The sequence below is a fragment of the Prionailurus viverrinus genome, chromosome F1 (assembly GCF_022837055.1).
Source record: "Prionailurus viverrinus isolate Anna chromosome F1, UM_Priviv_1.0, whole genome shotgun sequence".
Classification (NCBI taxonomy): Eukaryota; Metazoa; Chordata; class Mammalia; order Carnivora; family Felidae; genus Prionailurus; species Prionailurus viverrinus.
In genome coordinates, this window is record NC_062577.1 from 18,464,918 (window position 1) to 18,490,117 (window position 25,200).

At 40.2% G+C, this 25,200-nt stretch overlaps 1 protein-coding gene and 1 non-coding gene across 3 annotated transcripts in view; both read left to right on the forward strand.

Moving 5' to 3' along the window:
- The window catches only part of SOAT1 (sterol O-acyltransferase 1), an 84,917-nt gene that overhangs the window by 53,616 nt on the left and 6,101 nt on the right, over window positions 1-25,200 (forward strand). For both annotated transcript variants that reach the window (XM_047840245.1, XM_047840246.1), the window contains 11 exons: window positions 7,962-8,110; window positions 8,963-9,022; window positions 11,600-11,707; window positions 12,588-12,870; window positions 13,592-13,670; window positions 14,181-14,262; window positions 14,541-14,586; window positions 15,249-15,378; window positions 17,889-17,986; window positions 19,120-19,218; window positions 20,520-20,655. In XM_047840245.1, the coding sequence (XP_047696201.1) occupies window positions 7,962-8,110; window positions 8,963-9,022; window positions 11,600-11,707; window positions 12,588-12,870; window positions 13,592-13,670; window positions 14,181-14,262; window positions 14,541-14,586; window positions 15,249-15,378; window positions 17,889-17,986; window positions 19,120-19,218; window positions 20,520-20,655 (1,270 nt within the window). The remainder of the gene's footprint in view (window positions 1-7,961; window positions 8,111-8,962; window positions 9,023-11,599; window positions 11,708-12,587; window positions 12,871-13,591; window positions 13,671-14,180; window positions 14,263-14,540; window positions 14,587-15,248; window positions 15,379-17,888; window positions 17,987-19,119; window positions 19,219-20,519; window positions 20,656-25,200) is intronic.
- Window positions 2,145-2,247, forward strand: LOC125155936 (U6 spliceosomal RNA). Its single transcript, XR_007148440.1, has one exon. It is a non-coding gene; the product is annotated as a U6 spliceosomal RNA (small nuclear RNA).

Consider the following 25,200-nt stretch of genomic DNA (forward strand, 5'->3'; position numbering starts at 1 on the left):
GCCAAGTGAATAAGTCAGAGAGACATTGCACTCATGTGGAATTTTAGAAACAAAACAAATGAGCCAAGGGGGAGAAAAAGAGAGAGGGAGAGGCCAACCAAGAAATGGACTCAACCTTAGGGAACAAACTGTTGGTTACCAGAGGGGAGGGGGGGGTGGGGTCGGTGTAAGTAGGCCACGGGGAATTAAGGAGGGCGCTTGATGTGCCGAGCACCGGGTAACGCTGAAACACTATATTGTATACCTAAAACGAATATTACCCTGTATGTGAGCTAATTGGAATTTAAATAAAAAATGATAAATCATTACAGCACGATTTTTATTTTACATTGGTTTTGTTTGTCTGTTTGTTTTTCCTTCACTGGTTAGCTCTGACTGGGTTGGAGCAGCAGATGTCTGTCTGTAGGGTGATAACTATGTCAGATCCTGTGCTGGGCATTTTTTGCAGGGGCTTTTGTTTTGGGACTTTTTTTTTTTTTTCACACCACAGTTTAGCAAGTTAGATGTTTTTTGTCTGAGTTTTGCACATGAGTAACTGTGGTAAAAGTGAAATAGCTTGCCTGAGGCCACACTCAAATGGTAGAGGTAGAATTTGAACCCAGGTCTGCCTAGCTGAAAGCTTGTATTTTTCTATTTTATTACTCAACACTAAAGATATCTTTTTCCTACCTGCATACAAATTCTACCTCAGGAAAAGGAGACGTAAGTTGATCATATTAAAATAGTACCTTTTGGGGGCACCTGGGTGGCTCAGTCGATTAAGCACCCGACTTCGGCTCAGGTCATGATCTCACGGCTCACGTGTTCGAGCCCCGTGCCGGGCTTTGTGCTGACAGCTCAGAGCCTGGAGCCTGTTTCGGATTCTGTGTCTCCCTCTCTCTCTGCCCTCCCCTGCTCGCGTGCTCACTGTCTCTCAAAAATAAATAAACATTTAAAAAAAAAAAAAGGTACCTTTTTAGCTCAGCATCCCCAAGAAGTGTTCTGTCCTGTCCAGGGTATGAGCGGTTGAGGTCATATGTGGGGGGGAGGGGATTGTGAAAGCAAGTTACAAGGAGTCTTGACATCTGTCACCACCTTCTACTGGCCCTCACGCTATTGGGATGACTGATTTAATTCTTTTACCTTGTCTCTTCTCTGTTTCTCGTCACTCTCAATGCCACTTTGTGGTATTCCCTGCACCATTAATAATTTATGTCGTTCCTCTTTGGACGGTGAGCTCAGTGAGAGCAGGGCTGTGTCTGTCTTGTTTATCACCCTAGGTGCTGAGTAAAGTGCTCTTTGTCCTCCAACTGGGTTTGGTTCTGGGGATTGGATAGTGGGTTGGGAGAGCAAGGGGACGCTCTTATTTGTGGAGCGACTGGAAAAGAAGAAAAGGTAGGAGTTTTGGAGTATGGAGAAAAAAGGGATAGAAGGAAGGGGAAAAGAAGAGGGTACAGTTGATGAAGAGGGTGAGGGTTGGGAGATTGTACTTTGCTCACTACAGGACCAGAGGCTGCAAGTTCTTTGGAGTGTAAGGCAAAGGCTTGTCTGGGGGGGTGTAGTGTGTAAGGCCAAGAGCTTGTGACAAAAGAAGCTGGCTCTGTACCCTATTCACCTTGAGTTGGGTGGGTTAGGACCTGATTTTAACGATTCTTACTGACATTTATGTAACATTATGATTTTTTTTTCTTGCTTCCGGTCTACTTAAGCCAATACTTAATTGGGAAGGGGACTGGTCCCAGAATATGAGGAATCCTAGCTAAAAGGAACAGCTTGACTCTCTTTGCCACATTTCAAGATTCCAGGCTTTTTTTTTTCTTTAATTTTTTTAAAAAGTTTATTTATTTATATTTGAGGGAGAGAGAATCCCAAGCAGGCTCCTCACTAGTGAGGCTCGAACTCATCCATGAACTGTGAGATCATGACCTGAGCTGAAACCCAAGAGTTGGATGCTTAACTCACTGAAGCACCCAGGTGCCCCCCGCCTGACTTTTTAAGTTTATTTATTTATTTTTTTTCGAAGTTTATTTATTTTGTTTGAGCATGCACCTCTCGATCTCAACGGTTGTGAGTTCAAGCCCCGCATTGGGTGTAGAGCCTACTTAAACAAAGGAGCTGTTCTGGCAAGGGCCACACAGCATCCTGAATTTAAATGGACAGCCCGTGTGCTCGCTTTGGCAGCACATATACTAAAATTGGCACGATGCGGACATCAGCATGGCCCCTGCGCAAGGATGACCTGCGGACTCAGTGGACAGCCACATTGTAGCAGGCGTCTGCATACCCTGCTGCAGGTTTGCCTCTCTAAGGAAAGTCCTTGCAGAGCCCGGCCTGGGGCTCATTCCCACGAACCACGAGAACCCTGAGAACCTGAGCTGAAATCAAGAATCCAGCACGGAACTGTAACCGACTGAGCCTCCCAGGCGCCCCGCAGGTTTCCTTTTTTAATGCTGAGCAAAATGTCAGTGGTCTGATTTGAATAGGGAGCAGAGTGTTAAGACCTTATGCTGGGTAGCCCCTCGTCCTGCCTCCCTCTCCTCCTTTTCTTGTTTCAGGTAGGCTCTGCGTCCTCCGCTGGGCTTCAACTCATGACCCTGAGATCAAGAGTCACGTGCTCGACCATCTGAGCCAGCCCCACCCCTCCTTCTTTCTGACCTCAACTCTTATCACTCCTCTTCAGCTGTGACATCCTGCTTCCTTAATATTTCTCACATTAGCTCAGGGTGTTCCCGCCTCAGGGTTTTTTGCAATGATCCTTTTTTCTTCCTGATACTTTTCCCACAGATACTCACTAACTTGTCCTCTTACCTCCTTCACATCTTCTCCAGTGTACTACTGTCTTCGAGGCGAAATTTCCTTGACCTCTGTGAAAAACACCTTCCCCTGCCTCCCCCCCCACCCCCCACTGTCCCCAGTACCTTTGCATTATTTCTTTCCCAAACACCTGGCCTGCATTCTGTTATGTCTTGTCTACCCTCGTTGGAATTTTAAGCTCCATGAAGACAGGGACTTGGTTTTGTTCATTGTATCTCTAGTGCCTGGAACTGCATGGGACAACATTTTCATACGAGCTGGAAAAAAAAAATCTTTATTAATCAGTCCAACTCTAGAGATTAAATGAGAACGCACCTTTTTTGTTTGCCACTTTTTTTTGGTTTTGTTTTGTTTGTTGGGGAAGCATTCTATTACAAAATTTCAAAATATGAGGATGGACATATAATTGAAATGGAACAGGCAAAAGAACTAAAATAAAATACTAGGAGGTAACCTTCATATGAAAAAATAATTCTATAAAGCTTTTTATTCTTTCTTCCAGGGAACATAGGTCCTTAATAATATTTTGTTCTTAAAAGCAGCCTGTGTGGTTCACTTCTGCTGTTTTGGCTCATACTTTCCTATCTCTCTCCATTTCATCACATCGTCTCCTTCTGGCACTTTTCCTTTTTTTATTTTATTTTATTTTATTTTATTTTTGAGGTTTCAGCTCAGCTCCCAGTTCAAAAAAGACACTTCCAGTCATCTCCTACTTGCTTTCTTTGCTGATATCCTGTATGTTGCTCAGGTGACACTTAGGTGGTCCACTGTGTATTGTTTATATGTGTATATCTTGTATTTTCCATCTCTGTCTGCTGTCTTGCGGCAGCTGGGATTTTATTGTAATCTCACTGCTCAGGACCCAAAAGGCATTTGGGAATTGCGGGAGCAGTTTTGATGCAGATGGACTGGGTCTGAGGACCCAGAGAGAGGGGGTGTCCCACAGGACCAGCCAGGAGGGTCCTTGGCTTTGTGCAAGATGGAAATCCAACCCCCACTGAGAGGAAGTGAGAACAGAGTTTATTGAACACCAAGAGGGAAGATAAAGGAGTGTCTGGGAAACTTGGAAAGAGGAGTGAGACTTGTCTTTCCTTGGAGTCCAGGTTTTTTATTGAGGATTGTGGTCTGGTGACATGTCTTCTCAGGCATTCGGAACAAAGACACACATTTAGGTGTCCTTTCTAAGTCACTTACGCCCTGGAGCCCAGGGGTCTTGGAAAATCCGTCATGACCACCCCACCTGGTCACTTTTAGGTGTTATCTCTTGTGCTGCAAGACTCCAAAGAAATCACTAACTCCTTGACCTTTATAGGGAGGACTTACATTATCTGATCTGTAAGGTGTATGTAAGGCCGGGGTAGGAGTCCTAGCAAGAATAGAAGTAGGAAAAGGAACAGAAAAGCAGTATTTCATGGGATCCCTTTAGTTTCCCTGTCTCAATTTGAAAGACCTTCGTGTGCTTCCATTAGATACATTGATATTTTTAGGCTTACTTTTAAAGACTTAGTCAAGCTCTTAATATAACACAACCTAGACAAATGCTACTTGTGATATTTTAAAAATTTTTTTTTTTTTCAACGTTTATTTATTTTTGGGACAGAGAGAGACAGAGCATGAACGGGGGAGGGGCAGAGAGAGAGGGAGACAGAATCGGAAACAGGCTCCAGGCTCTGAGCCATCAGCCCAGAGCCTGATGCGGGGCTCGAACTCACGGACCGTGAGATCGTGACCTGGCTGAGGTCGGACGCTTAACCGACTGCGCCACCCAGGCGCCCCTACTTGTGATATTTTAGGCTCAACCTAAACAGTTTAGTTAGGGGAATGAGCATTTATTTCTTGAAACAATTGTAAGACTTTTTCCTTTATGTGTATGAGTCCTACCAATTTAAAAATGCTCAGATTTACAATTTGAATACTTATAATAGGTGGCCCGTTATAACCTGAAGAATATGTTTTTGGTTCATACTTTTTAAAAACTGTGGATATGTAAGTTTTAAGATGGTAAAAATAGTTTGAGAGCAAAATATATAACAATTTTATGTTATGAAAGTGTGTGTGTGTTACGGTTAGGTAAATATATAGTTGGGGAGGTAGTAACAAATATTATCGTATAAATGTTGATATCCTGTGGAAATGACATGACCTAAAATACAAACATTGGGTCTTTGTGGGTGTAGGGGTGGCTTGAGAGGAAAAGGGACTTAAATTATATAATGATGCCATAATACTGACTTTTTACTTTTTGTTATTTTCCACATAAAAATTGGAAGAGAAATAGATTGTCATTTTTATCATTTCTGTTATTTTGTTTTTATACATCTTTTGTAGAAGTTCGTTTAGTAGGGGATTACTTTGATATTTTGATTGATGCATAAAAGGGTTAAATTTTTAAAAGACATAAATTAGCATGTTGCTTTTTCAATAGCCATTTCTGCGTCTGCAGCTTGGCTGTGGAAATCAGTTTTCTGTTTTTACTTCTGTGAGCTCACTGAACATGGATTTCTTTTCTTTTCTTTTTCTTTTTAATAATTTATTGTCAAATTGGTTTCCATACAACACCCACTGCTCATCCCAACAGGTGCCCTCCTCAATGCCCATCACCTACTTTCCCCTCTCCCCCACCCCCCATCAACCCTCAGTTTGTTTCCAGTATTTAAGAGTCTCTTAGGGTTTGCCTCCTTCCCTCCCTATAACTTTTTATCCCCCTCCCTTCCCCTCCCCCACGGTCTTCTGTTAAGTTTCTCAGGATCCTCATAGGAGTGAGAACGTACGGTATCTGTCTTCCTCTGCCTGACTTATTTCACTTAGCATAATACTCTCCCGTTCCATCCACGTTGCTACAAAGGGCCAGATTTCATTCTTTCTCGTTGCCAAATAGTATTCCGTTGTATACATAAACCACAATTTCTTTATCCATTTGTCAGTTGATGGACATTTAGGCTCTTTCCATAATTTGGCTATTGTTGAAAATGCTGCTATAAACATTGGGGTGCAAGTGCCCCTATGCATCAGCACTCCAGTATCCCTCGGGTAAATTTGTAGCAGTGCTATTGCTGGGTCATAGGGTAGGTCTATTTTTAATTTTTTGAGGAACCTCCACACTGTTTTCCACAGCGGCTGCACCAGTTTGCATTCCCACCAACAGTGCAAGAGGGTTCCCGTTTCCCCACATCCTCTCCAGCATCTGTAGTCTCCTGATTTGTTCGTTTTAGCCACTCTGACTGGCATGAGGTGATATCTCAGTGTGGTTTTGATTTGTATTTCCCTGATGAGGAGTGACGTTGAGCATCTTTTCATGTGCCTGTTGGCCATCTGGATGTCTTCTTTAGAGAAGTGTCTATTCATGTCTTCTGCCCATTTCTTCCCTGGATTATTTGTGTTTCAAGTGTGGAGTTGGGTGAGCTCTTCATAGATTTTGGATACTGGCACTTTATCGGATATGTCATTTGCAAATATCTTTTCCCATTCCATCGGTTGCCTTTTAGTTTTGTTGATTATTTCCTTTGCAGTGCAGAAGCTTTTTATCTTGATGAGGTCCCAATTGTTCATTTTTGCTTTTAATTCCCTTGCATTTGGATATGTGTCGAGTAAGAAATTGCTGCGGCTGAGGTCAGAGAGGTTTTTTCCTGCTTTCTCCTCTAGGGTTTTGATGGTTTCCTGTCTCACATTCAGGTCTTTCATCCATTTTGAGTTTATTTTTGTGCATGGTGTAAGAAAGTGGTCTAGTTTCATTCTTCTGCATGTTGCTGTCCAGTTCTCCCAGCACCATTTGCTAAAGAGGCTGTCTTTTTTCCATTGGATATTCTTTCCTGTTTTGTCAAAGATTAGTTGGCCATACATTTGTGGGTCCAATCCTGGAGTCTCTGTTCTATTCCATTGGTCTATGTGTTTTTGTGCCAATACCATGCTGTCTTGATGATTACAGCTTTGTAGTAGAGGCTAAAGTCTGGGATTGCGATGCCTCCCGCTTTGGTCTTCAATGTTACTTTGGCTATTCGGAGTCTTTTGTAGTTCCATACAAATTTTAGGATTGCTTGTTCTAGCTTCGAGCAGAATGCTGGTGCGATTTTGATTGGGATTGCCCTGAATGTGTAGATTGCTTTGGGTAGCATTGACATTTTAACAATATTTATTTTTCCAATCCATAAGCACGGAATGTTTTCCCATTTCTTTTACTTCTTTAATTTCCTTCATAAGCTTTCTATAGTTTTCAGCATAGAGATCTTTTACATCTTTGGTTAGGTTTATTCCTAGGTATTTTATGATTCTTGGTGCAGTTGTGAATGGGATCAGTTTCTTTGTCTTTCTGTTGCTTCATTATTGGTGTATAAAAAAGCAACTGATTTCTGTACATTAATTTTGTATCCTGCAACTTTGCTGAATTCATGTATCAGTTCTAGCAGACTTTTGGTGGAGTCTGTCGGGTTTTCCATGTATAATATCATGTATGTCATCTGCAAAAAGTGAAAGCTTGACTTCATCTTTGCCAATTTTGATGCCTTTGATTTCCTTTTGTTGTCTGATTGCTGATGCTAGAACTTCCAACAGTATGTTCAACACCAGTGGTGAGAATGGACATCCCTGTCGTGTTCGTGATCTCAGGGGGAAAGCTCTCAGTTTTTCCCCATTGAGGATGGTATTAGCTGTGGGCTTTTCATGTATGGTTTTTATGATGTTTAAGTATGTTCCTTCTATCCCGACTTTCTTGAGGGTTTTTATTCAGACAGGATGCTGTATTTTGTCAAATGTTTTTTCTGCATCTATTGACAGGATCATGTGGTTCTTATCCTTTCTTTTATTAATGTGATGTATCACATTAATTGATTCGTGAATACTGAACCAGCCCTGTAGTCCAGGAATGAATTCTGTTTGATCATGGTGAATAATTCTTTTTATATGTTGTTGAATTTGATTTGCTAGTATCTTGTTGAGAATTTTTGCATCCATGTTCATCAGGGATATTGGCCTGTAGTTGTCTTTTTTTGCTGGGTCTCTGTCTGGTTTGGGAATCAGAGTAATGCTGGCTTCATAGAATGAGTCTGGAAACATGGATTTCTTTTGATCTAGGTCTGTTTAAGAGAATCCTTTGGAAAAATGTTAATAACCTGCAAGCATGTGCTAGTTCCTAATGTGTTCTTTTTTTTTTTTTAATTTGTTTTAAAATTTAGGAATTGAAGCCATTTTTTATGAAGGAAGTTGGCAGTCACTTTGATGATTTTGTGAACAATCTCATTGAGAAATCAACATCATTAGACAGTGGTGGGTGTGCCATCACGAGCTTTTCTGTTCTTGAAGGAGATAAAAACCATAGAGCTAAGTAAGTATGAATATTAGTTTCTTTTAGTGCAAACATGTACTCTGATCATGCTCAGTAGTCAGAATATGGACTGCAGGAAAAATGCCTGGATTCACATGCTAATACCACTTTTTATTAGCTCTGTGTTGTCTTGGGCAAATGAACCACTTGAAGGGTGGGTTTCTTCATCTTAATATGAGGATTATAACAAACATGTACCTCATTTAAGACCATGCCTTTTTTTTTTTTTTTTTTTTTTTGAGGGAGAGAGGGTGCAAGTGAGCAAGGGGCAGAGAGAGAGAAGCTGGGCTCACCCAAAGTGGGGCTTCTGTTTTTTTGTTTTGTTTTTACCCAAAGTGGGGCTCATGCTCACCTGAAGTGGGGCCTGCGGTCGCCCAAAGTGGGGCTCAAAATCGCAAAATGTGAGATCATGACCGGAGCCGAAATCAAGAGTCAGATGCTTAGCCAATAAGCCACCCAGGTGCCCTGGCATCATGAATTTCAGTGCAGTTTTGGAGGACAGGCCAGTAACAGCGTGTGAACTGGAACAGGGCTAGAGGCCTATTAGGAGAAGAGAGTGGCTGTCTGTGTGATGGCAGGCATGCATTTCCATAGGGGCTGGGCTATGGAGAGCCTTTGAACCCTGCTCTAGTGACATCTCTTCTTTCCTAACCAGATAGGCCTGTATATAGCTCACAGCATTGTTCAACATTAAATGATACAACATGCATAAAACCCTTAACATGGTGCCTGGGTCATAGTGAGAAGCTGCTTTATTAATGTTATATGCTATAGTTTCTCTTATCTATAGGTTTACATTTCTTAAAATACTTGCTGTATTTATATTTTAATTTAATTTTTTGTTCTTTCCAGAGATCTCAGAGCACCTCCAGAACATGGAAAGATTTTTGTTGTAAGGCGGTCTCTCTTAGAGTGAGTATTTTTAGTTGCTTTTATTAAATTCTTAGTTTGAATTAAAAGTGTTCTGATTATTAAAATCACTGCTTAATCTACACATGTTTAGTGAGTTTGTTCTGTATTGATATAAATCATTGGTTTTGATACTTCTTGTACACTTGCTGTCTCTTTTCCTCCTCTGTGATCTTCTGGTTCTATGTCTAGTTTTAAAGGAGGAGTTAGCGGTAACAATGGTTAACTGTCCTCTGATAAATTCCTTGAAGTTGTGATGCAGAGAACCTATTACTGAAAAAGCTAGAACAAAAGTTTTCTGATTAGGTAAACCCCATTATGAGAGTTCTGGTGTTGCTGCCTTCTTGATATATTATGTATATTTTTCATGTCTTTGGCTAGCCAGCCGAGAGACTTGATAGTTTTCTCAGATTTACTTAGTTTAGAATCCTGATTGTGTGAATTTTATGGGAAAAAAAAAAAATCAAGCAGTGTATATTAATCATGGCGACCTCATTTGTGAACTGCAAATTAAAGGTGTACTTTGGGTAGGTAATGATTGTTTCTTTTATAGTATTCCCTGAGTAGATCATTTATTTATTTACTCAGTCATTTATCTATTAACAGACTACTATAATTTCACCTGCATTAGTACAGGTCATCTGAAATAGTTGGGCTGGTGAAAAATTACCTGAGTGTCTTAATGTGCTTTTTAAAACCAATACATCTTCAGGGTGCCTGTGGCTCAGTTGGTTAAAGCATCTGACTCTTGATTTCAGCTCAGGTTATGGTCTTGGAGTTGTGGGATTGAGCCCTGCATTGGCCTCTGAGCTGGGCGTGGAGCCTGCGTGAGATTCTCTCCCTCTCCCTCTGCGCCCCCCCACATACACCACATCCCATGCACGCTCTCTCTCTCTCTCAAAACAGAAAAAAATAACCATCTTCTACTTACCAAAATTTGCTTTCTGTGAGCCAACTTGATCTGTATTACTTAATTTTGATGAGAAGAAAAGAGGGGTGCAGAGGATCTGAAGCAGGCTCTGTGCTAACAGCAGAGAGAGCCCCATGCAGGGCTTGAGCTCACGAACTGTGACGTCATGAGCTGAGCCAAAGTCGGACACTTAACCAACTGAGCCATCTAGGCACCCCAAGAAGGCCAGTTTTCTGGACCTGTTATGTTATATAGAATACAGTTTCAGTATTTGCCACACTGTTGTTTGAAGAAATTTATCTTTTAAAATCTGTGTCTGGGGGGAAATGCAGGCTTTTCACATAAAAGGGAAAATAAATGATTTTGAACATTGTAATGAAGGTTTTAATGATAGAATTGTGCTATATAAAAAAATAAAATTCAAGTATCCGATAATTATAAAACATTTTTCTTTAAGTTTATTTATTTTTGAGAGAGAGACAGAGTGCGAGTTGGGGAGGGGCAGAGAGAGAGGGAGACACAGAATCTGAAGCAGGCTCCAGGCTCTGAGCTGTCAGCACAGAGCCTGACGCGGGGCTCAAACTCACAGACTGTGAGATCATGACCTGAGCCGAGGTCTGACGCCCAACCGACTGAGCCACCCAGGTGCCCTTATAAAACATTTTTGTAACCAAAGAAATAAATATTTTATGGCTCAGGTGGGTTTTTATTAGAATTTGAAGATTCCTAATCCAGGGCAATCTAAAATATCATCGAAAAGTTATTTAGATGATGAGCACACATCTTTGCAAAAACAAAGCTAAACAAACTTGTTTTAGTCAAATATAAAAAATACCTATTTAAGAAGGTGTCATCTAGAAAGTCATTGCTGTATTTTAAAAGTAGCCCTATCTTAAATGAAAAGATCAATGAGGATAGAAAATAAAAGCATTTGTAAATGGTTAAGTTTATAGATATGTAGGGTAGTGGTTGATTATCATCGTTATAGAAATGCATACATATGAATTTTTTTAATGTTTTTTAAAAATGTTTGAGAGAGAGAGAGAGTACAAGCAGGGAAGGGGCAGTGAGAGAGGGGGACAGAGGATCCAAAGCAGTCTCTGCACGACAGCAGCGAGCCACATGTGGGGCTCAAACTCACAAATGGTGAGATCACAACCTGAGCCAAAGTTGGACGCTCAACAGACTGAGCCACCCAGGCTCCCCACATGTATGTGAATCTTAACATGTTGGAAATAGATAGCACCTAATGTAAGTTAAGTGTAGGGAGTGGAATGTAAGAATAAGATTTAAAAAAAAAAAAAAACTTGTAATCTTTGGAATAGTTTTTGTGTTTTCCTGTTTTCATTGCCTTTTGCCTACTTACAAAACAGCCACTTCTGGCAGGTTTTCAAGAATGCCCATCATTTGTTTTAAATGTTTGACATCCATGCTATTTCTAGAAGGCAGTATCATTTTATTAGAAAGAACTTTATGCTAAGCTTTTACATTAAGTTTTTACCTATCTCTGCTTCAGATTTAATATTCTGTGATTACTACTGGAGATGTTTGCTCATGATTACTAGTCAAGGGTAGATTAAACCCCTGCCGAACTGCCTTAAGTGTTTAATATGTGGTGTTTTAAAATTAAATATAGATAATTAATTTATTGGTTTGAACTGCATTTACAGCGAGCTGTTTGAGGTGGACCACATCAGAACAATATATCACATGTTTATTGCCCTGCTCATTCTCTTTATCCTCAGCACACTCGTAGTAGATTACATTGATGAAGGAAGGTAAGGCAAGAAAACGAATGTTTGGCTAGTTCCTGCATGGGGTGTTGGGAGCTTTTGTGACGTTTAAATTTTGGTAAATTTTGGTAATTTGGTTAAGTTTGCTTCAGGAAATCCCAGAGCAGCTCACTGGAGGATGAGATTCCTCTCTCTCAAGAGCACAACTAAATGGAATATTGGAAGTTTCATTAGTTTTATTTTTCAAATGGTCTTTTTTAGTACATTTTAGCAGTTTCTAAATAATTTTCCTAAATGGGAAAATTTTGTATATACAGTTTATCAATTTTCTACGATGGTATGCATTTCAGGTTGTTACTAAAAATAAGTAGCTTATTGGAATTATGCTTGAAAAACATTTCTTTTTAATGTAAGAATGAAATTGTAACTTTAAAAATGGTAGGGTGGTAATCATACATTGAATTATGTGCATTATTAGAAAGTCACATTTTGACATAATGGTTTAATAGTATATTAGTAGAGTTTTGAGTTATTCCTATTCTTAAAAATCATCTTTTGGACGTAACAGTGATTGCTATTTCAATACTTTAGATATTAACTTTATAATATCTTAGAACTGAAAATTTATGAATGTTAGAATCTAATCACAAGAAGTTTAAAGTTTTATTCTTTCAGGTTATCTTGGGTACCTTATGTTCAAAAACTATATTATGTTAGGGCTTTTAGAAAATTTGTTGTTGGGATACATTGTGAAGCAGAGGCTTTGGAGCAGTTCTGTCTCTAGCACAGCCCTTACCTCCACAACTAGAGTAGATTAATGTTGTCGTGTTTCCTAAGGTTCAGAGTTTTAGGTCTGAAAGTTTGGGATTCTGTGAGTCAACGCACATTAAAAATTTGTGTTCTTTCTCTGTGCTTCTCTCCCTAGGCTGGTGCTCGAGTTCAATCTCATATCTTACGCTTTTGGCAAATTTCCTATTGCCATGTGGACGTGGTGCACCATGTTCTTGAGTACACTTTCAATTCCCTATTTCCTCTTTCAACATTGGGCCAGAGGCTACAGCCGGAGTTCTCATCCAGTGGTCCATTGTCTCATCCATGGCTTCCTTTTCATGGTCTTCCTGATAGGAGTTCTAGGTTTGGGACCAACATATGTTGCATTAGCTTACACGCTCCCACCAGCTTCCCGGAGCATTGTCATACTTGAACAGGTAAGGTTTTGAATGTTGCCCAGTGCAGTGCAACTTAGTTATTTTAACTTAGTTAAAATAATACTGATGTTCTGTTATTTTTAGTTGTATTAGTTGGATACATCTTTCTATCTGGTTCTTTGTGCTATTGTGTATAAAATTAAAGTGGTAAACGAGATCATCTCCTATCTTAAAATTCATACTAGTTTCAGCATCCTCTGATTCTTGGTAATTATATTGAACTGTGCTGGGTGAATTCAAATTTTGTTCTTGAACATGTGTAGAAATCATTTAAAGTATAAAATATTTTTGTAATTAAAAACTCTATCTTTGAGGTGTCCGATTCATTGTTCTGTCATATAAACGGTTCCCATCTGAATAAAGGATTTATTTTGTTCATACACCCTTTAGAATTTTCTGACTTACATTGGCTGTCTGTAATGTTCTGTGTGACTAATGGGAAGGACTATTTCAGGAAACTTTGTTTGAATAGGTTTTTTGTTTCTTACCGTAATACGGTTGTAATAGATAATGCTGTTAGATGCAAAATAATTTGAGTAATAACATGTCCTTCCTTAGAGTTTGTTTTTCATTTGTTTTATTCCATAAAAGTGAACTTGAGTTGGTGTATGCAAAATTAAGAAGTTCTTTATATGATTACAATCTAGTGATGTTCTGGGGTTGCTTATGGAGACAAGACGATGGTAGAAAATTCATCTTTTCCCCCCCCCTCCTTTTGTAGATTCGTTTCATAATGAAGGCCTATTCATTTGTCAGAGAGAATGTGCCTCGGGTACTAAATTCAGCTAAGGAGAAATCAAGTATGTAATTTCATTAGGTCAAGGATTATTCAATAGAATATTTCAACCTTTGGTATTTAGTGGGATGGCTTATTACATTCTGTAGACGTTATGTTCGATTTCAGATATGTAGGATCCATACTGATTTGGAAGACTGTCTTACTGTTTCCTGATTGTTCCCATTTTGCCTTCGTACCTACAATTGAAAAACATTGATCACCAGCCTCTTACACTTGGTCTTATTTTTATAGGATGTTAATAGACTCATTACACCCACGTGTGCTTCCCTTTGAATTGCTGCTTCAAACTCTAGAAGGTATTTCTCAGTCACAGGAATAACTTAGTTTAGACAGATCGGTAATATTGAATCCGTATAAGAATAAGAAGTCTTCATCTGGGGAGATCAGGAAGAAGTGACGTGGGCTAAGAGAAGTCATTTTATTCTTCCCTATTGTGTGCTTTCTTCTCCCTTTTAGTTTTGCCAGGAGAAGTTGAAGAGTGTCTGATCTAACCACAGTTTTCCTTTTCCAGAGATTGTTCCAGTACCCACAGTCAACCAGTATCTGTACTTCCTGTTTGCTCCTACCCTCATCTACCGTGACAACTATCCCAGGTAATGGTAGCGTGAGGTTCGAAGAGTGTTGAGCACCAGAAGTGTAGCCTGAGTGAGGTGGGATAGTAGGCAGGGGCCAGTTCATATAGGGTTATAAAGAGTATAGGATGAGTTTTAATTCTCATGCTGGCATGGGAAAGCCCCAAATGGTGATTCTGGCAATCCGATTCGATTGCAGTAATTCTGGACAGAGTCATACAGGCATTTCCTATGCCAGAAATGAAGTTCTGTGTTCATTAGCTTTCTTTAGAAAACTTACTTTGTTTCTTCCTTTTTAGGACTCCCACTGTAAGATGGGGTTATGTCGCTATGCAGTTTTTACAGGTGAATTTTTTCTTTAACCACCTGAGGTTTGTTGATTGGTGGGAGATGGGGATGCAAATTTATAATACTAATTTAATCTGTTGAAGCTGTTGGTAAATTCTTGTCATCTGGGGACTCTAGAACGCTTTTTGAAGTCTTTTAAAATGTTACCAGTGCAGTAAATGGTATTTGTTTTGTCAACATCAAAAGTCATTTCTTTCAGTAAAAGAATTTATTTTAATTAAGTCATTTCATTTGGTAACTTTAGTAAGCCTTTACATTTATTTCTCCCTCCCCTTATGGTTTTTTATTTTGGGAAATATATGTGTGGGTATAGTTTGAATGATAAGAATCATAAATCCCAGAAGTTTCCATTTTATAATCTTGTCTCAACCAAATACCCATTTATGAAGTAAGTTCTTCTGTTCTGGGTTTTATGTAGCAGGATAAGCAGGTTCCAAGGGTTTGGTATGTAATTTGGTAAAGGCTTGAGAGAAGGTGTGATAGACACTAGGCTTGAGTAATATCTGTGAAGGATTGTAGGTTGGCAACTTTATGTAGTAGCACTAAATGGAACATAGATGGAAACATCAGTCTGAGGGTCACATTTCTCTTCTCTTGAAGGAAAAAAATCCCCGTCTTTCCTTATCAAGCCATGATTAGTATGTCCTTTTATTTTCCAGGTTTTTGGTTGCCTTTTTTATATGTACTACATCTTTGAAAGGCTCTGCACCCCCTTGTTTCGGAATATCAAACAGGAGCCCTTCAGCGCTCGCGTTCTGGTCCTATGTGTATTTAATTCCATCTTGCCAGGTAACATGGGTACTAGTTAATGTGGCTATTGATGCAGGAAAAAGAGGGCTATTGAATATGCACTTTTTTGATTTACCTGCTTTTTGCTATGAACTCATCTGTACATCTGTACCCATGTCACCCTCTTTCTGTCTGTCTCCTAAGTAAGTATACTTCCAGTTTCAGCCCACTCTTCCCATTTGTCTTCTGACTTCCACTCAAGTTTTGCTTTCTGTGACTGTGGATAGTCCATATTTACACCTGATCTTCCCGTTCACTGTCCACTTCACTGTAATCTTCCTCCGACTCCATCCAGGCCGCAGACATGGCCTTTATTGAAATCACTGGTAACCTCCTGATTCTAAATCCGGTAGATGGTTTAGCCTTTATCCTGTTTCCTCTCCAGGAAGCATTTGTTGGATGCTGTCGACCACGTTTGGAAACCTCTCGCCGCCTGTTCTTACTCTCCTGTCTTTCTGGCCATACCTCTATCTCCTGACTTCATTCATTCCACTTAGTTCTTTTTTTAGAGATGTAGGAGTACCTATTATGTGCCAGGTGCTGTGGACCTAGTAGTGAACTGGACACACATACTCTACTCTCTGGAAGCTTGCATTTTAATTATATTTACAGTTTCCTTTACTTTCTTTTTTCTCTACCTCTTAAATGTTGGTTATGTCTTTTATTACCTTCCTTCTTCCTTTCCCTCTCCCATGCTCCTAGGTAATCCTTTATGATTGTCCCCCGAGATTTACTCCGATAAATTATTTTATCTGTCCCTCTAATAGAATATGTATTAAATGCATATCTTCCTCACTAGGCTGCAAATTCCTTGAGATCAAGGATTGTGTCTTACAGCCCGTCAGCCAATCACAGTCTTTCCGATATTGTCTAATACATAATAGATGCTCCATAAATATGTTTTGATATTTTTTTAATAAATAGGTGAATGAAAGGGGTAGGCATATAAACGGATATTTTACAATGTAATGTATAATATATGTTACAACGTAATATACATTAACTGGGATGAACAAAGCGCTGATGAACTTCGCATCACATCGGACATGACATTTGATACTGAGTTTTGAAAAACAGCTAGATGTTTGGCAGAACTGGTGGAAATGTGCTTTTAGGTGGTGGGATGGAAGCAGAGGCATACGGAGGATTTTAGGACGGCAGGAGTCCAGTCATGGGCAATGTTTACAGCAGTGCGAGTAGAGTCAGATCGGTTAACTTGGTCACTTTGGACATTTTGCTGGATAACTCCGTTTGGGGAGGCTATCTTGTGTATTGTAGGATATTTAGCAGCATCCCCACCTCTCTAATTGGATACCAGTAGTACAGCCCGTATCCCTTGAGTCGTGACAATGACATGTGTCCAGAATTGTCAGATGTTCTCTGAGGAGCAAAATCTCCCTCCGTTTTTGTTTTTGTTTTTGTTTTATCTTTATTTATTTTTGAGAGAGACAGAGTGTGAGCAGGGTAGGAGTAGAAAGAGAGGGAGATACAGAACCAAAGCATGCTCCAGGCTCTGAGCTGTCAGCACAGAGCCCGATGCAGGGCTCGAACTCGTGAACCGTGAGATCATGACCTGAGCTGAAGTCGGATGCTCAACCCACTGAGCTACCCAGGTGCCCCCAAATCTCCCACAGTTTTAAGCAGTTGGTTTAGAGGAATGCATGAGGGCCAGATTTTAAAAGGCCTTGGGTACCAAGTTAAGCCGTACATCTAGGCATTTCTTTTTTTCTTTTAAAATTTTTTTAATTTTTATTTTTGAGAGAGAGAGAGAGAGAGAGTGTGAGCAGGAGAGGGGCAGAGAGAGAGGGAGACACAGAGTCTAAAGCAGGTTTCATCTAGGCATTTCTGTTAAAAACAGGCTGGGTCATGGGGTACCTGGGTCGCTCAGTTGGTGAAGCGTCTGACATTGGCTCATGTCACGATCTCTTGGTTTGTGTGAGTTTGAGCCCCGCATCAGGCTCTGCACTGACAGTGTGGAGCCTGCTTGGGATTCTCTCTCTCTCCCCGCCCTCCCCCTCCCTCTCCCCCACTAGCATTCCTTCTCTCTCAAATCAGATAAACTTAACAAATGACCTAGCCTGTTTTTTTTCTTTTTATCTTGAAACCCACTTGGAAGGTAGTTATTGCTCTCTAAAATTAAAATCACTTTCAAAAGAACATTCTGTCATCACTTGAATGGGTAAGCTGGAACAGTAACTTTTATTTTACAGAAAAATTACGACTAATCAAATGGTGACATAAAATTAATTGCTGGGGGGTGCCACGGTGGGTCAGTCCATTAAGCGTCCGACTTTGGCTCAGGTCATGATCCTGTGGTTCGTGAGTTTGAGCCCCACGTTGGACTCTGCTGTGAACGCGGAGTCTGCTTCAGATCCTCTGTCCCCCCCTCTCTCTGCCCCTCTCTCATTTGTGCATGCACTCTTTCAAAAATAAATAAACATTAAAAAAATTAACTGCTAGGTATATGAACTATTTGGAAAGACTCTTAATATTGTTCATCTTATTTTTAGGTGTGCTGATACTGTTCCTTATGTTTTTTGCCTTTTTGCACTGCTGGCTCAATGCCTTTGCTGAGATGTTATGCTTCGGTGACAGGATGTTTTATAGGGTAATGTATACTTGCACTTCTCTTTCTTTTCCCATTTTTCTTAAGTACTTCCATCTTCATTGTTAAGTATTTGAACATGGTTGGCTACTAGCTTTCTAACATAAACGTTGTGAAATTTTTTTTCCATAAGTTTTACCAACATTAAGTCCGAAATTCTGATACTGATGCAGTTAGCACAGCCTCACAGCCACATCTTCTACCTCTAATATCTGCTCCCTTAATAAAGTGTAAAGTTTCTGCTGGTACCTGTGTGGGTGATGAAGTGGGAAAGCAAGTGTCCAGAGGGCATCATGAGACTTTGCTGATCCTTCGTCCGAAATTGGCTCTCTGGTGCCGGAGGAGCGATCTTCTTAGCAAATTGTGTAGGATTGTGTCATAGTTCATAAAGGAAATCACTTTTCCCTCCTTTATTTTGAAAGGCCTCAATTATGCTTAAGATAGTATTCTTATACTTGCAAAGTTGGAATTAAGCTTCACACAGGAGCGGGGTTGCTCACAGTGTTCTGTGACCCTGCCTAAAGCCCTCTGGAGTTTTGTTTCTTCGTGGTTCATCTGGCAACACCCAAAGCCTTGCACTCCTTTCTGAAAGAAACTGGGAGTGTGGGTTGTAAATTGTAGCTTTCTGATTCCATTGGTTTGATCTGAAAGTAGGGAGCAAGATATGTATGAAGGCGCACCGGGACTTGCAGGTAACCATTGTCTCACTCCCTTGTGCAACGTAAATTTTGTCACTTGTGGTACCAGTGGACGTTTCTTCAGGTTTGCACACTAAGTCTACATGACCTTAGAATTCTCTCCTTGTGTTTTAGCAAGGTAAGGGGATTTGCTGTTTAGATGAACCTTAGATTTAATAATTCTGTATATTCTGTATCTTCCATCGTAACTTCTTTCATAATGAGACAAAATGAGCTTAGGGACTTCAGAACCAGAATTCATGTCTTATTGAACACTAATAACCAAAATGCCTTTTAAGTTTTTTCTGACATCAGCGTATGGACTAACAAATTATAACACACTGGATATTATGTTGTGTGCGTGTGCTCTTTAGGAACGTTCAGGGTGTTTTACTTTGGTTCTCTGTGTATGTGTGTGTGTGTGTATGTAGTTCTGAACCTTTGCTTTTTTTCCCTCAGGATTGGTGGAACTCTACATCATACTCTAACTATTACAGGACCTGGAATGTGGTAGTTCATGACTGGCTATATTACTATGCTTACAAGGACTTTCTTTGGGTAAGCAGCAAGAGTTAGTTGATGTTCAAAAAATGGAGATTCTTTTCCAGAAGGTATTAGTATTGTGCCGCTGGAAGAAGTTATACTTAGTTGTCTTCAGTTTGCTGTGGGCCATTTAGGTCTATATGTCCAAGAAACCTTATGCTTTGAACACTACTCCTTAGAGACTAGTATGTACAATTACTAGATCTAATACCATGGTTTTGCTTTGGGTTTTAGTTTACATGGTTACAGTAAGAACGCATGGAGGCATTTGGAGACGTTGAAATCATCTACCAGTAATGGATCATTTCTTTGAATCTGATTGCCAACAAATAATCTAGCTTCTTGGTTTTTGTTTTTGTTTTTGTTTCTTTGCGAAAAAAGGGAAACATTTATGTTTGGTGTATCTCCAGTTGGTGATATGTGTCTTTGAGACCTTCTTTAGAATGGAATCTATTTAGACTGATGAAGTGTAATCTTGAATCTCGTGATTGATTAATGCTGGTATCTCTGGATTGCAGATTTTAGTTGTTAAGTAAGTGACTGTTGGGTTAAGCAATAGCATGATGTGCAAATAGCGCTATAGTCGAGTGTTCTTTCATTTGTAAATATAGTTTCACATATGGACAAGGCATGTCGCTTCCTTCCAAATAAATCATATTTTAGTTACCTGTGAAAATGGGGAGGATGCCTGTCCTATCTATCGTACAGTGTTACTCTAAAGGTTGAGATTGGATGTGATGTGTCCATCTATATATGAAAACTGTGGTCTGTGGTAGTGAATTACAAATAGAAGTTACAAATAAGTTTTTGAAAATATGCCCAGATCCTTTGACATTAATGGCTTTGACAATGCCTCATTTTACTAAAATAAGGATTCTTAAGCATTAGATGTTTTTTGTAATTATTTCACTACATTTCATTTAATCCAAAGAGTAGATTGGAAAAATCAAATACAAACATAATTAAATAGGTGCCTTTAGCATGTGATAATTTTAAGTCTTATATACAGTTAACTCTTGAACAACACAAGGGTTAAGAGTGCAGACCCTCCCACACAGTCAAAAATTCGCATATAATTTTTTGAGTCCCCCAAAACTTAACTACTAATCACCTACTATTGGCTGGAAGCCTTACTGATAACAAATAGTTGGTTAACACATGTTTTGCATGTTACACGTATTATTACATACTATATTCTTACAATAAAGTAGGCTAGAGAAAAGAAAATGTTATAAGAAAATCAAGGGTCAGCTGTATATAGTTCATGCTTATTACTTTTTAAAAAATGACTTTTTCCTATTCTCCTTTTATCCTAGTTTTTCACGAAGAGATTCAAATGGGCTGCCATGTTAGCTGTCTTTGCTGTGTCTGCTGTAGTGCATGAATATGCCTTGGCTGTTTGCTTGAACTTTTTCTATCCAGTGCTTTTCGTGCTCTTCATGTTCTTTGGAAGTAAGTATCTTGGCACGCTGTGAGTACCGAGTATCAAGGTAAAAGAGAAATTGAGAAAATACAAGGCAGCATAGAGGCAAGGAGTTAAGATGGTGGAGAAGTAGGGGGATCCCTAGGCTTTCCTCATCCCTCAAACATAGCTAGTATTGAGGTCAGATCACTTGAAACACCCAGGAAATTGATCTGCGGAGTGGCGGAAGAATCTCCACAGTTGGAGGAAGAGAGCTTGGCAGATACTAGGCGAGTGGAAGTGAATTAGGGGAGAGGAAAATGGCAATGCCATGGAAGGGAGGGAACCCTTCCTGTGAAGAGACAAAAGGGAGAGAGAGAAAGAGAGAGGGATTTAGAAAGTGTGGCACTGAGTTAGCACAAGAGGAAAATTTCTCTGGACCATGGACTGGGGAGCGAGAAGCACCGAGTGTCTAGTTCTGTTTGTGTGATGTTTGTTTGCAAACTGCATTCCGAGCTCAAACTCTTGAGGTTTTGGAAGTGCGCAACCTTCTCTGGATTGGAGCTGTTGGCGTGCGCTCCTGGGGAGGAGGGAGTTGGTCCTGGAGTGTATAGAGTGGTGTAGAGATCTCTGGGGCGCATTGGGAGGGAACATTCTCCTTCCTGGAGTACTCTTGGAAGAGGGTTTCTTGCCTCCCCAAGGACAAAAGACCCAGTAGGTGCCAGCCAAAGGCCTTTCATCATGAAGGTAGAGAGGCTCTACCCTAGAGGAGGGGAGCGGATCTGTATGATGCTGGGTCCTTTTAGACGCTGGGTTTTGGATCCCAGCTGTCTGCCAGGAGAAGGTGCAGGATAGTTGTAGCACAGGGCAAGCTGACTGCCCTCGCTATTGAGTGAGGACTGCCTGAATACCAGGAGGTATGAGATCCCCAGTCCGGGGTTGAGAGATTGGGATGGCACCATTTCCCCCCCCAACATCAACACTGTGGGACTTCAGAGAACAACACAGCTGCCCCCAGTGGAGGCAGGACTTCCTTACACCTGTTGCCTGGCAACTGCTTATTTACTGGAGCAAGACTGGCTGACCCAACTCAACCGCAACTGGCCTCTCCTCCACACCAGCACAGCCAGCACCCAGCATGCCCCAAGTGCGCTGAAAATTGAGTGCTTGACAATGACACCTGCAATTCTTTTTTCTTTTTTTCTTTTGGAACCAGGTTTATAGTTTCTTGTTTGTTTTTTTTCATTTTCTTTTCTCTTTTTTTTGGAAGGGGCTTTTTTATTTTTTCTTCTTTTTCTTTTTTTTTTCCTTTTTGTTTGGAATCAGCCGTATAGTTTTTTGATTCTCTGTTTGAGAGTTTTTTTGTTGTTATTGTTCCCTTTTGTTTCCTTTTCTTTTTTTCATTTTGGTGGTGGTGGGGGGATCAGGCTTTCCCTCTCTCCTCCTGTTTTCCAGAGTTACTCCAACAAACAAATCAAAACACAGCTAGTTAAAGGTCCAAACACTCCCTCACTGCAGACAAGGAGGAGCTCTGCAGAGGACTGACCAGTGGGAAAGAGCAGCCAGAATGCAACAGCAGAGTGCACACAGCATATACCAGAAACACTTCCTCGAGTGCCAGGCCCCAGACAGTGTACAGCTCCTTTTTAACAGCATTACTCTCAGGTCTAGGAAATGTAACAAGATTTTAAAACACGCAGAAGACAGAAACTTAGCCAAAGTGACAAGACAGAGGAATTCTCCCCAAAGGAAAGGTCAAGAAGAGATCATGGGTAGGGACTTACTCAAAATAGACAAAAACAATATATCTGAACAAGAATTGAAAACAAGAGTCGTAAGACTACTAGCTAGTCTTGAAAAAAGCCTGGAAGACACCAGAGAACTCTTGCTGCAGAGATCAAAGACCTAAGAACTAGTCAGGCTGAAATAAAAGATCCTATAACTAAGATGCAAAACAAACTGGATACAGTGAAAACGAGGATTGAAGAAGCAGAGGAGAGAATAGGTGATATAGAAGGTAAAATTGTAGAAAATAAGGAAGCTGGAAAAGGGAAAGGAAAGTGTTAGATCACAAGGGAAGACTTAGGAAACCCAATGATCCCATGAAACGAAACAATATCTATATCATAAAGTCCCAGAAGAAGAGTGGGAAAGAGGGGCAGAAGGTTTATTTGAACAAATTATAGCTGAGAACTTCCCTGATCTGGGGAAGGAAACAGGCATCCAAGTCCAAGAGGCAAGAGAACTCCCACCAAAGTCAACACAAACAGGCCAACACCATGACATATAGCAAAACTTGCATAATACAAAGATAAAGAGAGAATTCTGAAAGCAGCTAGGGACAAAAGGTCCTTAACCTACAAGGCTAGGCACCTAAGGTTAGTAGTAGACCTGTTCACTGAAACTTGGCAGACCAGAAGTGATTTGCAGGAAATATTCAATGTGCTGAATGGGAAAAATATGCAGCCAGGAATGCTTTATCCAGCAAGACTGTCATTCAGAATAGGAGAGATGAAGAGTTTCCCAGACCAGGACATCTGGGTGGCTGGCTCAGTTAAGCGTCCGACTTCAAGCCATGCATTGGGCTCTGTGTTGACGGTACGGATCCTGACTGGGACTGTCTCTCACTCTCTGCCCCTCCCTACCCCTCTCTCATTAAAAATAAGTAAACTTAGGGGCGCCTGGGTCGCGCAGTCGGTTAAGCGTCCGACTTCAGCCAGGTCACGATCTCGCGGTCCGTGAGTTCGAGCCCCGCGTCAGGCTCTGGGCTGATGGCTCGGAGCCTGGAGCCTGTTTCCGATTCTGTGTCTCCCTCTCTCTCTGCCCCTCCCCCGTTCATGCTCTGTCTCTCTCTGTCCCAAAATAAATTTTAAAAAGTTGAAAAAAAAATTTAAAAAAAAATAAGTAAACTTAAAAGCTTTCCCAGACAAAAACTGAGGAGTTCATGACCACTAAACCACCCTGCAAGAAATTTAAAGGGGGTCTGAGTGGAGGAAAAAAAGACCAAAGCAACAAAGACTACAAAGGACCAGAGAACGTCACCAGAAACACCAGACTGTACAGATAACACAATAGCACTGAACTCCTATCTTTCAATAATTACTTGGAATGTAAATGGACTAAATGCTCCAACCAAAAGACATAGGGTATCAGAATGAATTAAAAAACAAGATCCATCTGTATTCTGCCTACAAGAGAGCATTTTAGACCTAAAGACACTTGCAGATTGAAAGTGAGGGGATGGCAAACCATCTGTTATGCTAATGGAGGTCAAAAGAAAGCCAGAAGAGCCATACTTCTATCAAACTGTTTTAAAGCATAGACTGTAACAAGATGAAGAAGGGCATTATATCATAGTGGGTCTATCCATCAAGAAAATCTAACAACTGTAGCAACACTTACAATGTGGGAGCACCCAAATATATAAATCAATTAATAACAACATAAACTCATTGATAATAATGCCATTATAGTAGGGGACATTAACATCCCACTAATAGCAGTGGACAGATGATCTAACAATGGACAGAAAATCAACAGTGGCTTTGAGTGACTCACTGGATGGGTTGGACTTAACAGATATATTCAGAACATTTCATCCTAAAGCAGCAGAACATACATTCTTCTTGAGTGCACATGGAACATTTTCTGGAATAGATCACATACTGGGTCACAAATCAGCTCTCAACAGGTAGAAAAAAATCTATATCATACCATGCAAGTAAACCACAAGAAAAAATTTGGAAAACTTTCAAATACATGGAAGTTAAAGAATGAGTTAACCAGGAAATTAAGAAATAAGAAAAAAACAAAAAAACATGGAAGCTGTTTAAAATGAAAACATGGCAGTCCAAACCCTTTGGGTTACAGCAAAGCAGTCAGAAGAGGAAAGTACATGGCAATTCAGGCCTATCTCAAGAGGCAGGGAAGGTCACAAGTACACAACCTAACCTTATACCAAAAGGAGCTGGAAAAGGAGCAGCAAATAAAGCCTAAAGCCAGCAGAAGAAGGGACATAATAAAGACTAGAGCAGAAATAAATGATACAGAAAAACAGAGTAACAGATCAATGAAACTAAATGCTGGTTCTTTAAAAGAATAAACAAAATTGATAACCCCCTAGCCAGACTTACCAAAAAGAATGAGAAAGGACCCGAATAGGTAAAATCATGAATGACAGAGGAAAAATCACAACCAACAGCACAGGAATACAAGCAATTATAAGAGAATACTATGAAAAATTATATACCAACACACTGGGCAATCTGGAAGAAATGGACAAATTCCTAGAAACCCACACACTACCAAAACTGAAACAGGAAGAAATAGAAAATTTGAGCAGGCCTATAACCAACAAAGAAATTGAATCATTTATCAAAAATCTCCCAACAAATTAGAGTCCTTGGCCAGATGGCTTCCCAGGGGAACTCTACCAGACACTTAAAGCAGAGTTAATAACTATTCTTCTCACACTGTTTCAAAAAATAGAAATGGAGGGAAAGCTTCCAAACTCATTCGATGAAGCCAGCATTACTTTTATTCCAAAGCCAGGTAAAGACCCCACTAAAAAGGGGAATAAAAAGGCCAGTATCCCT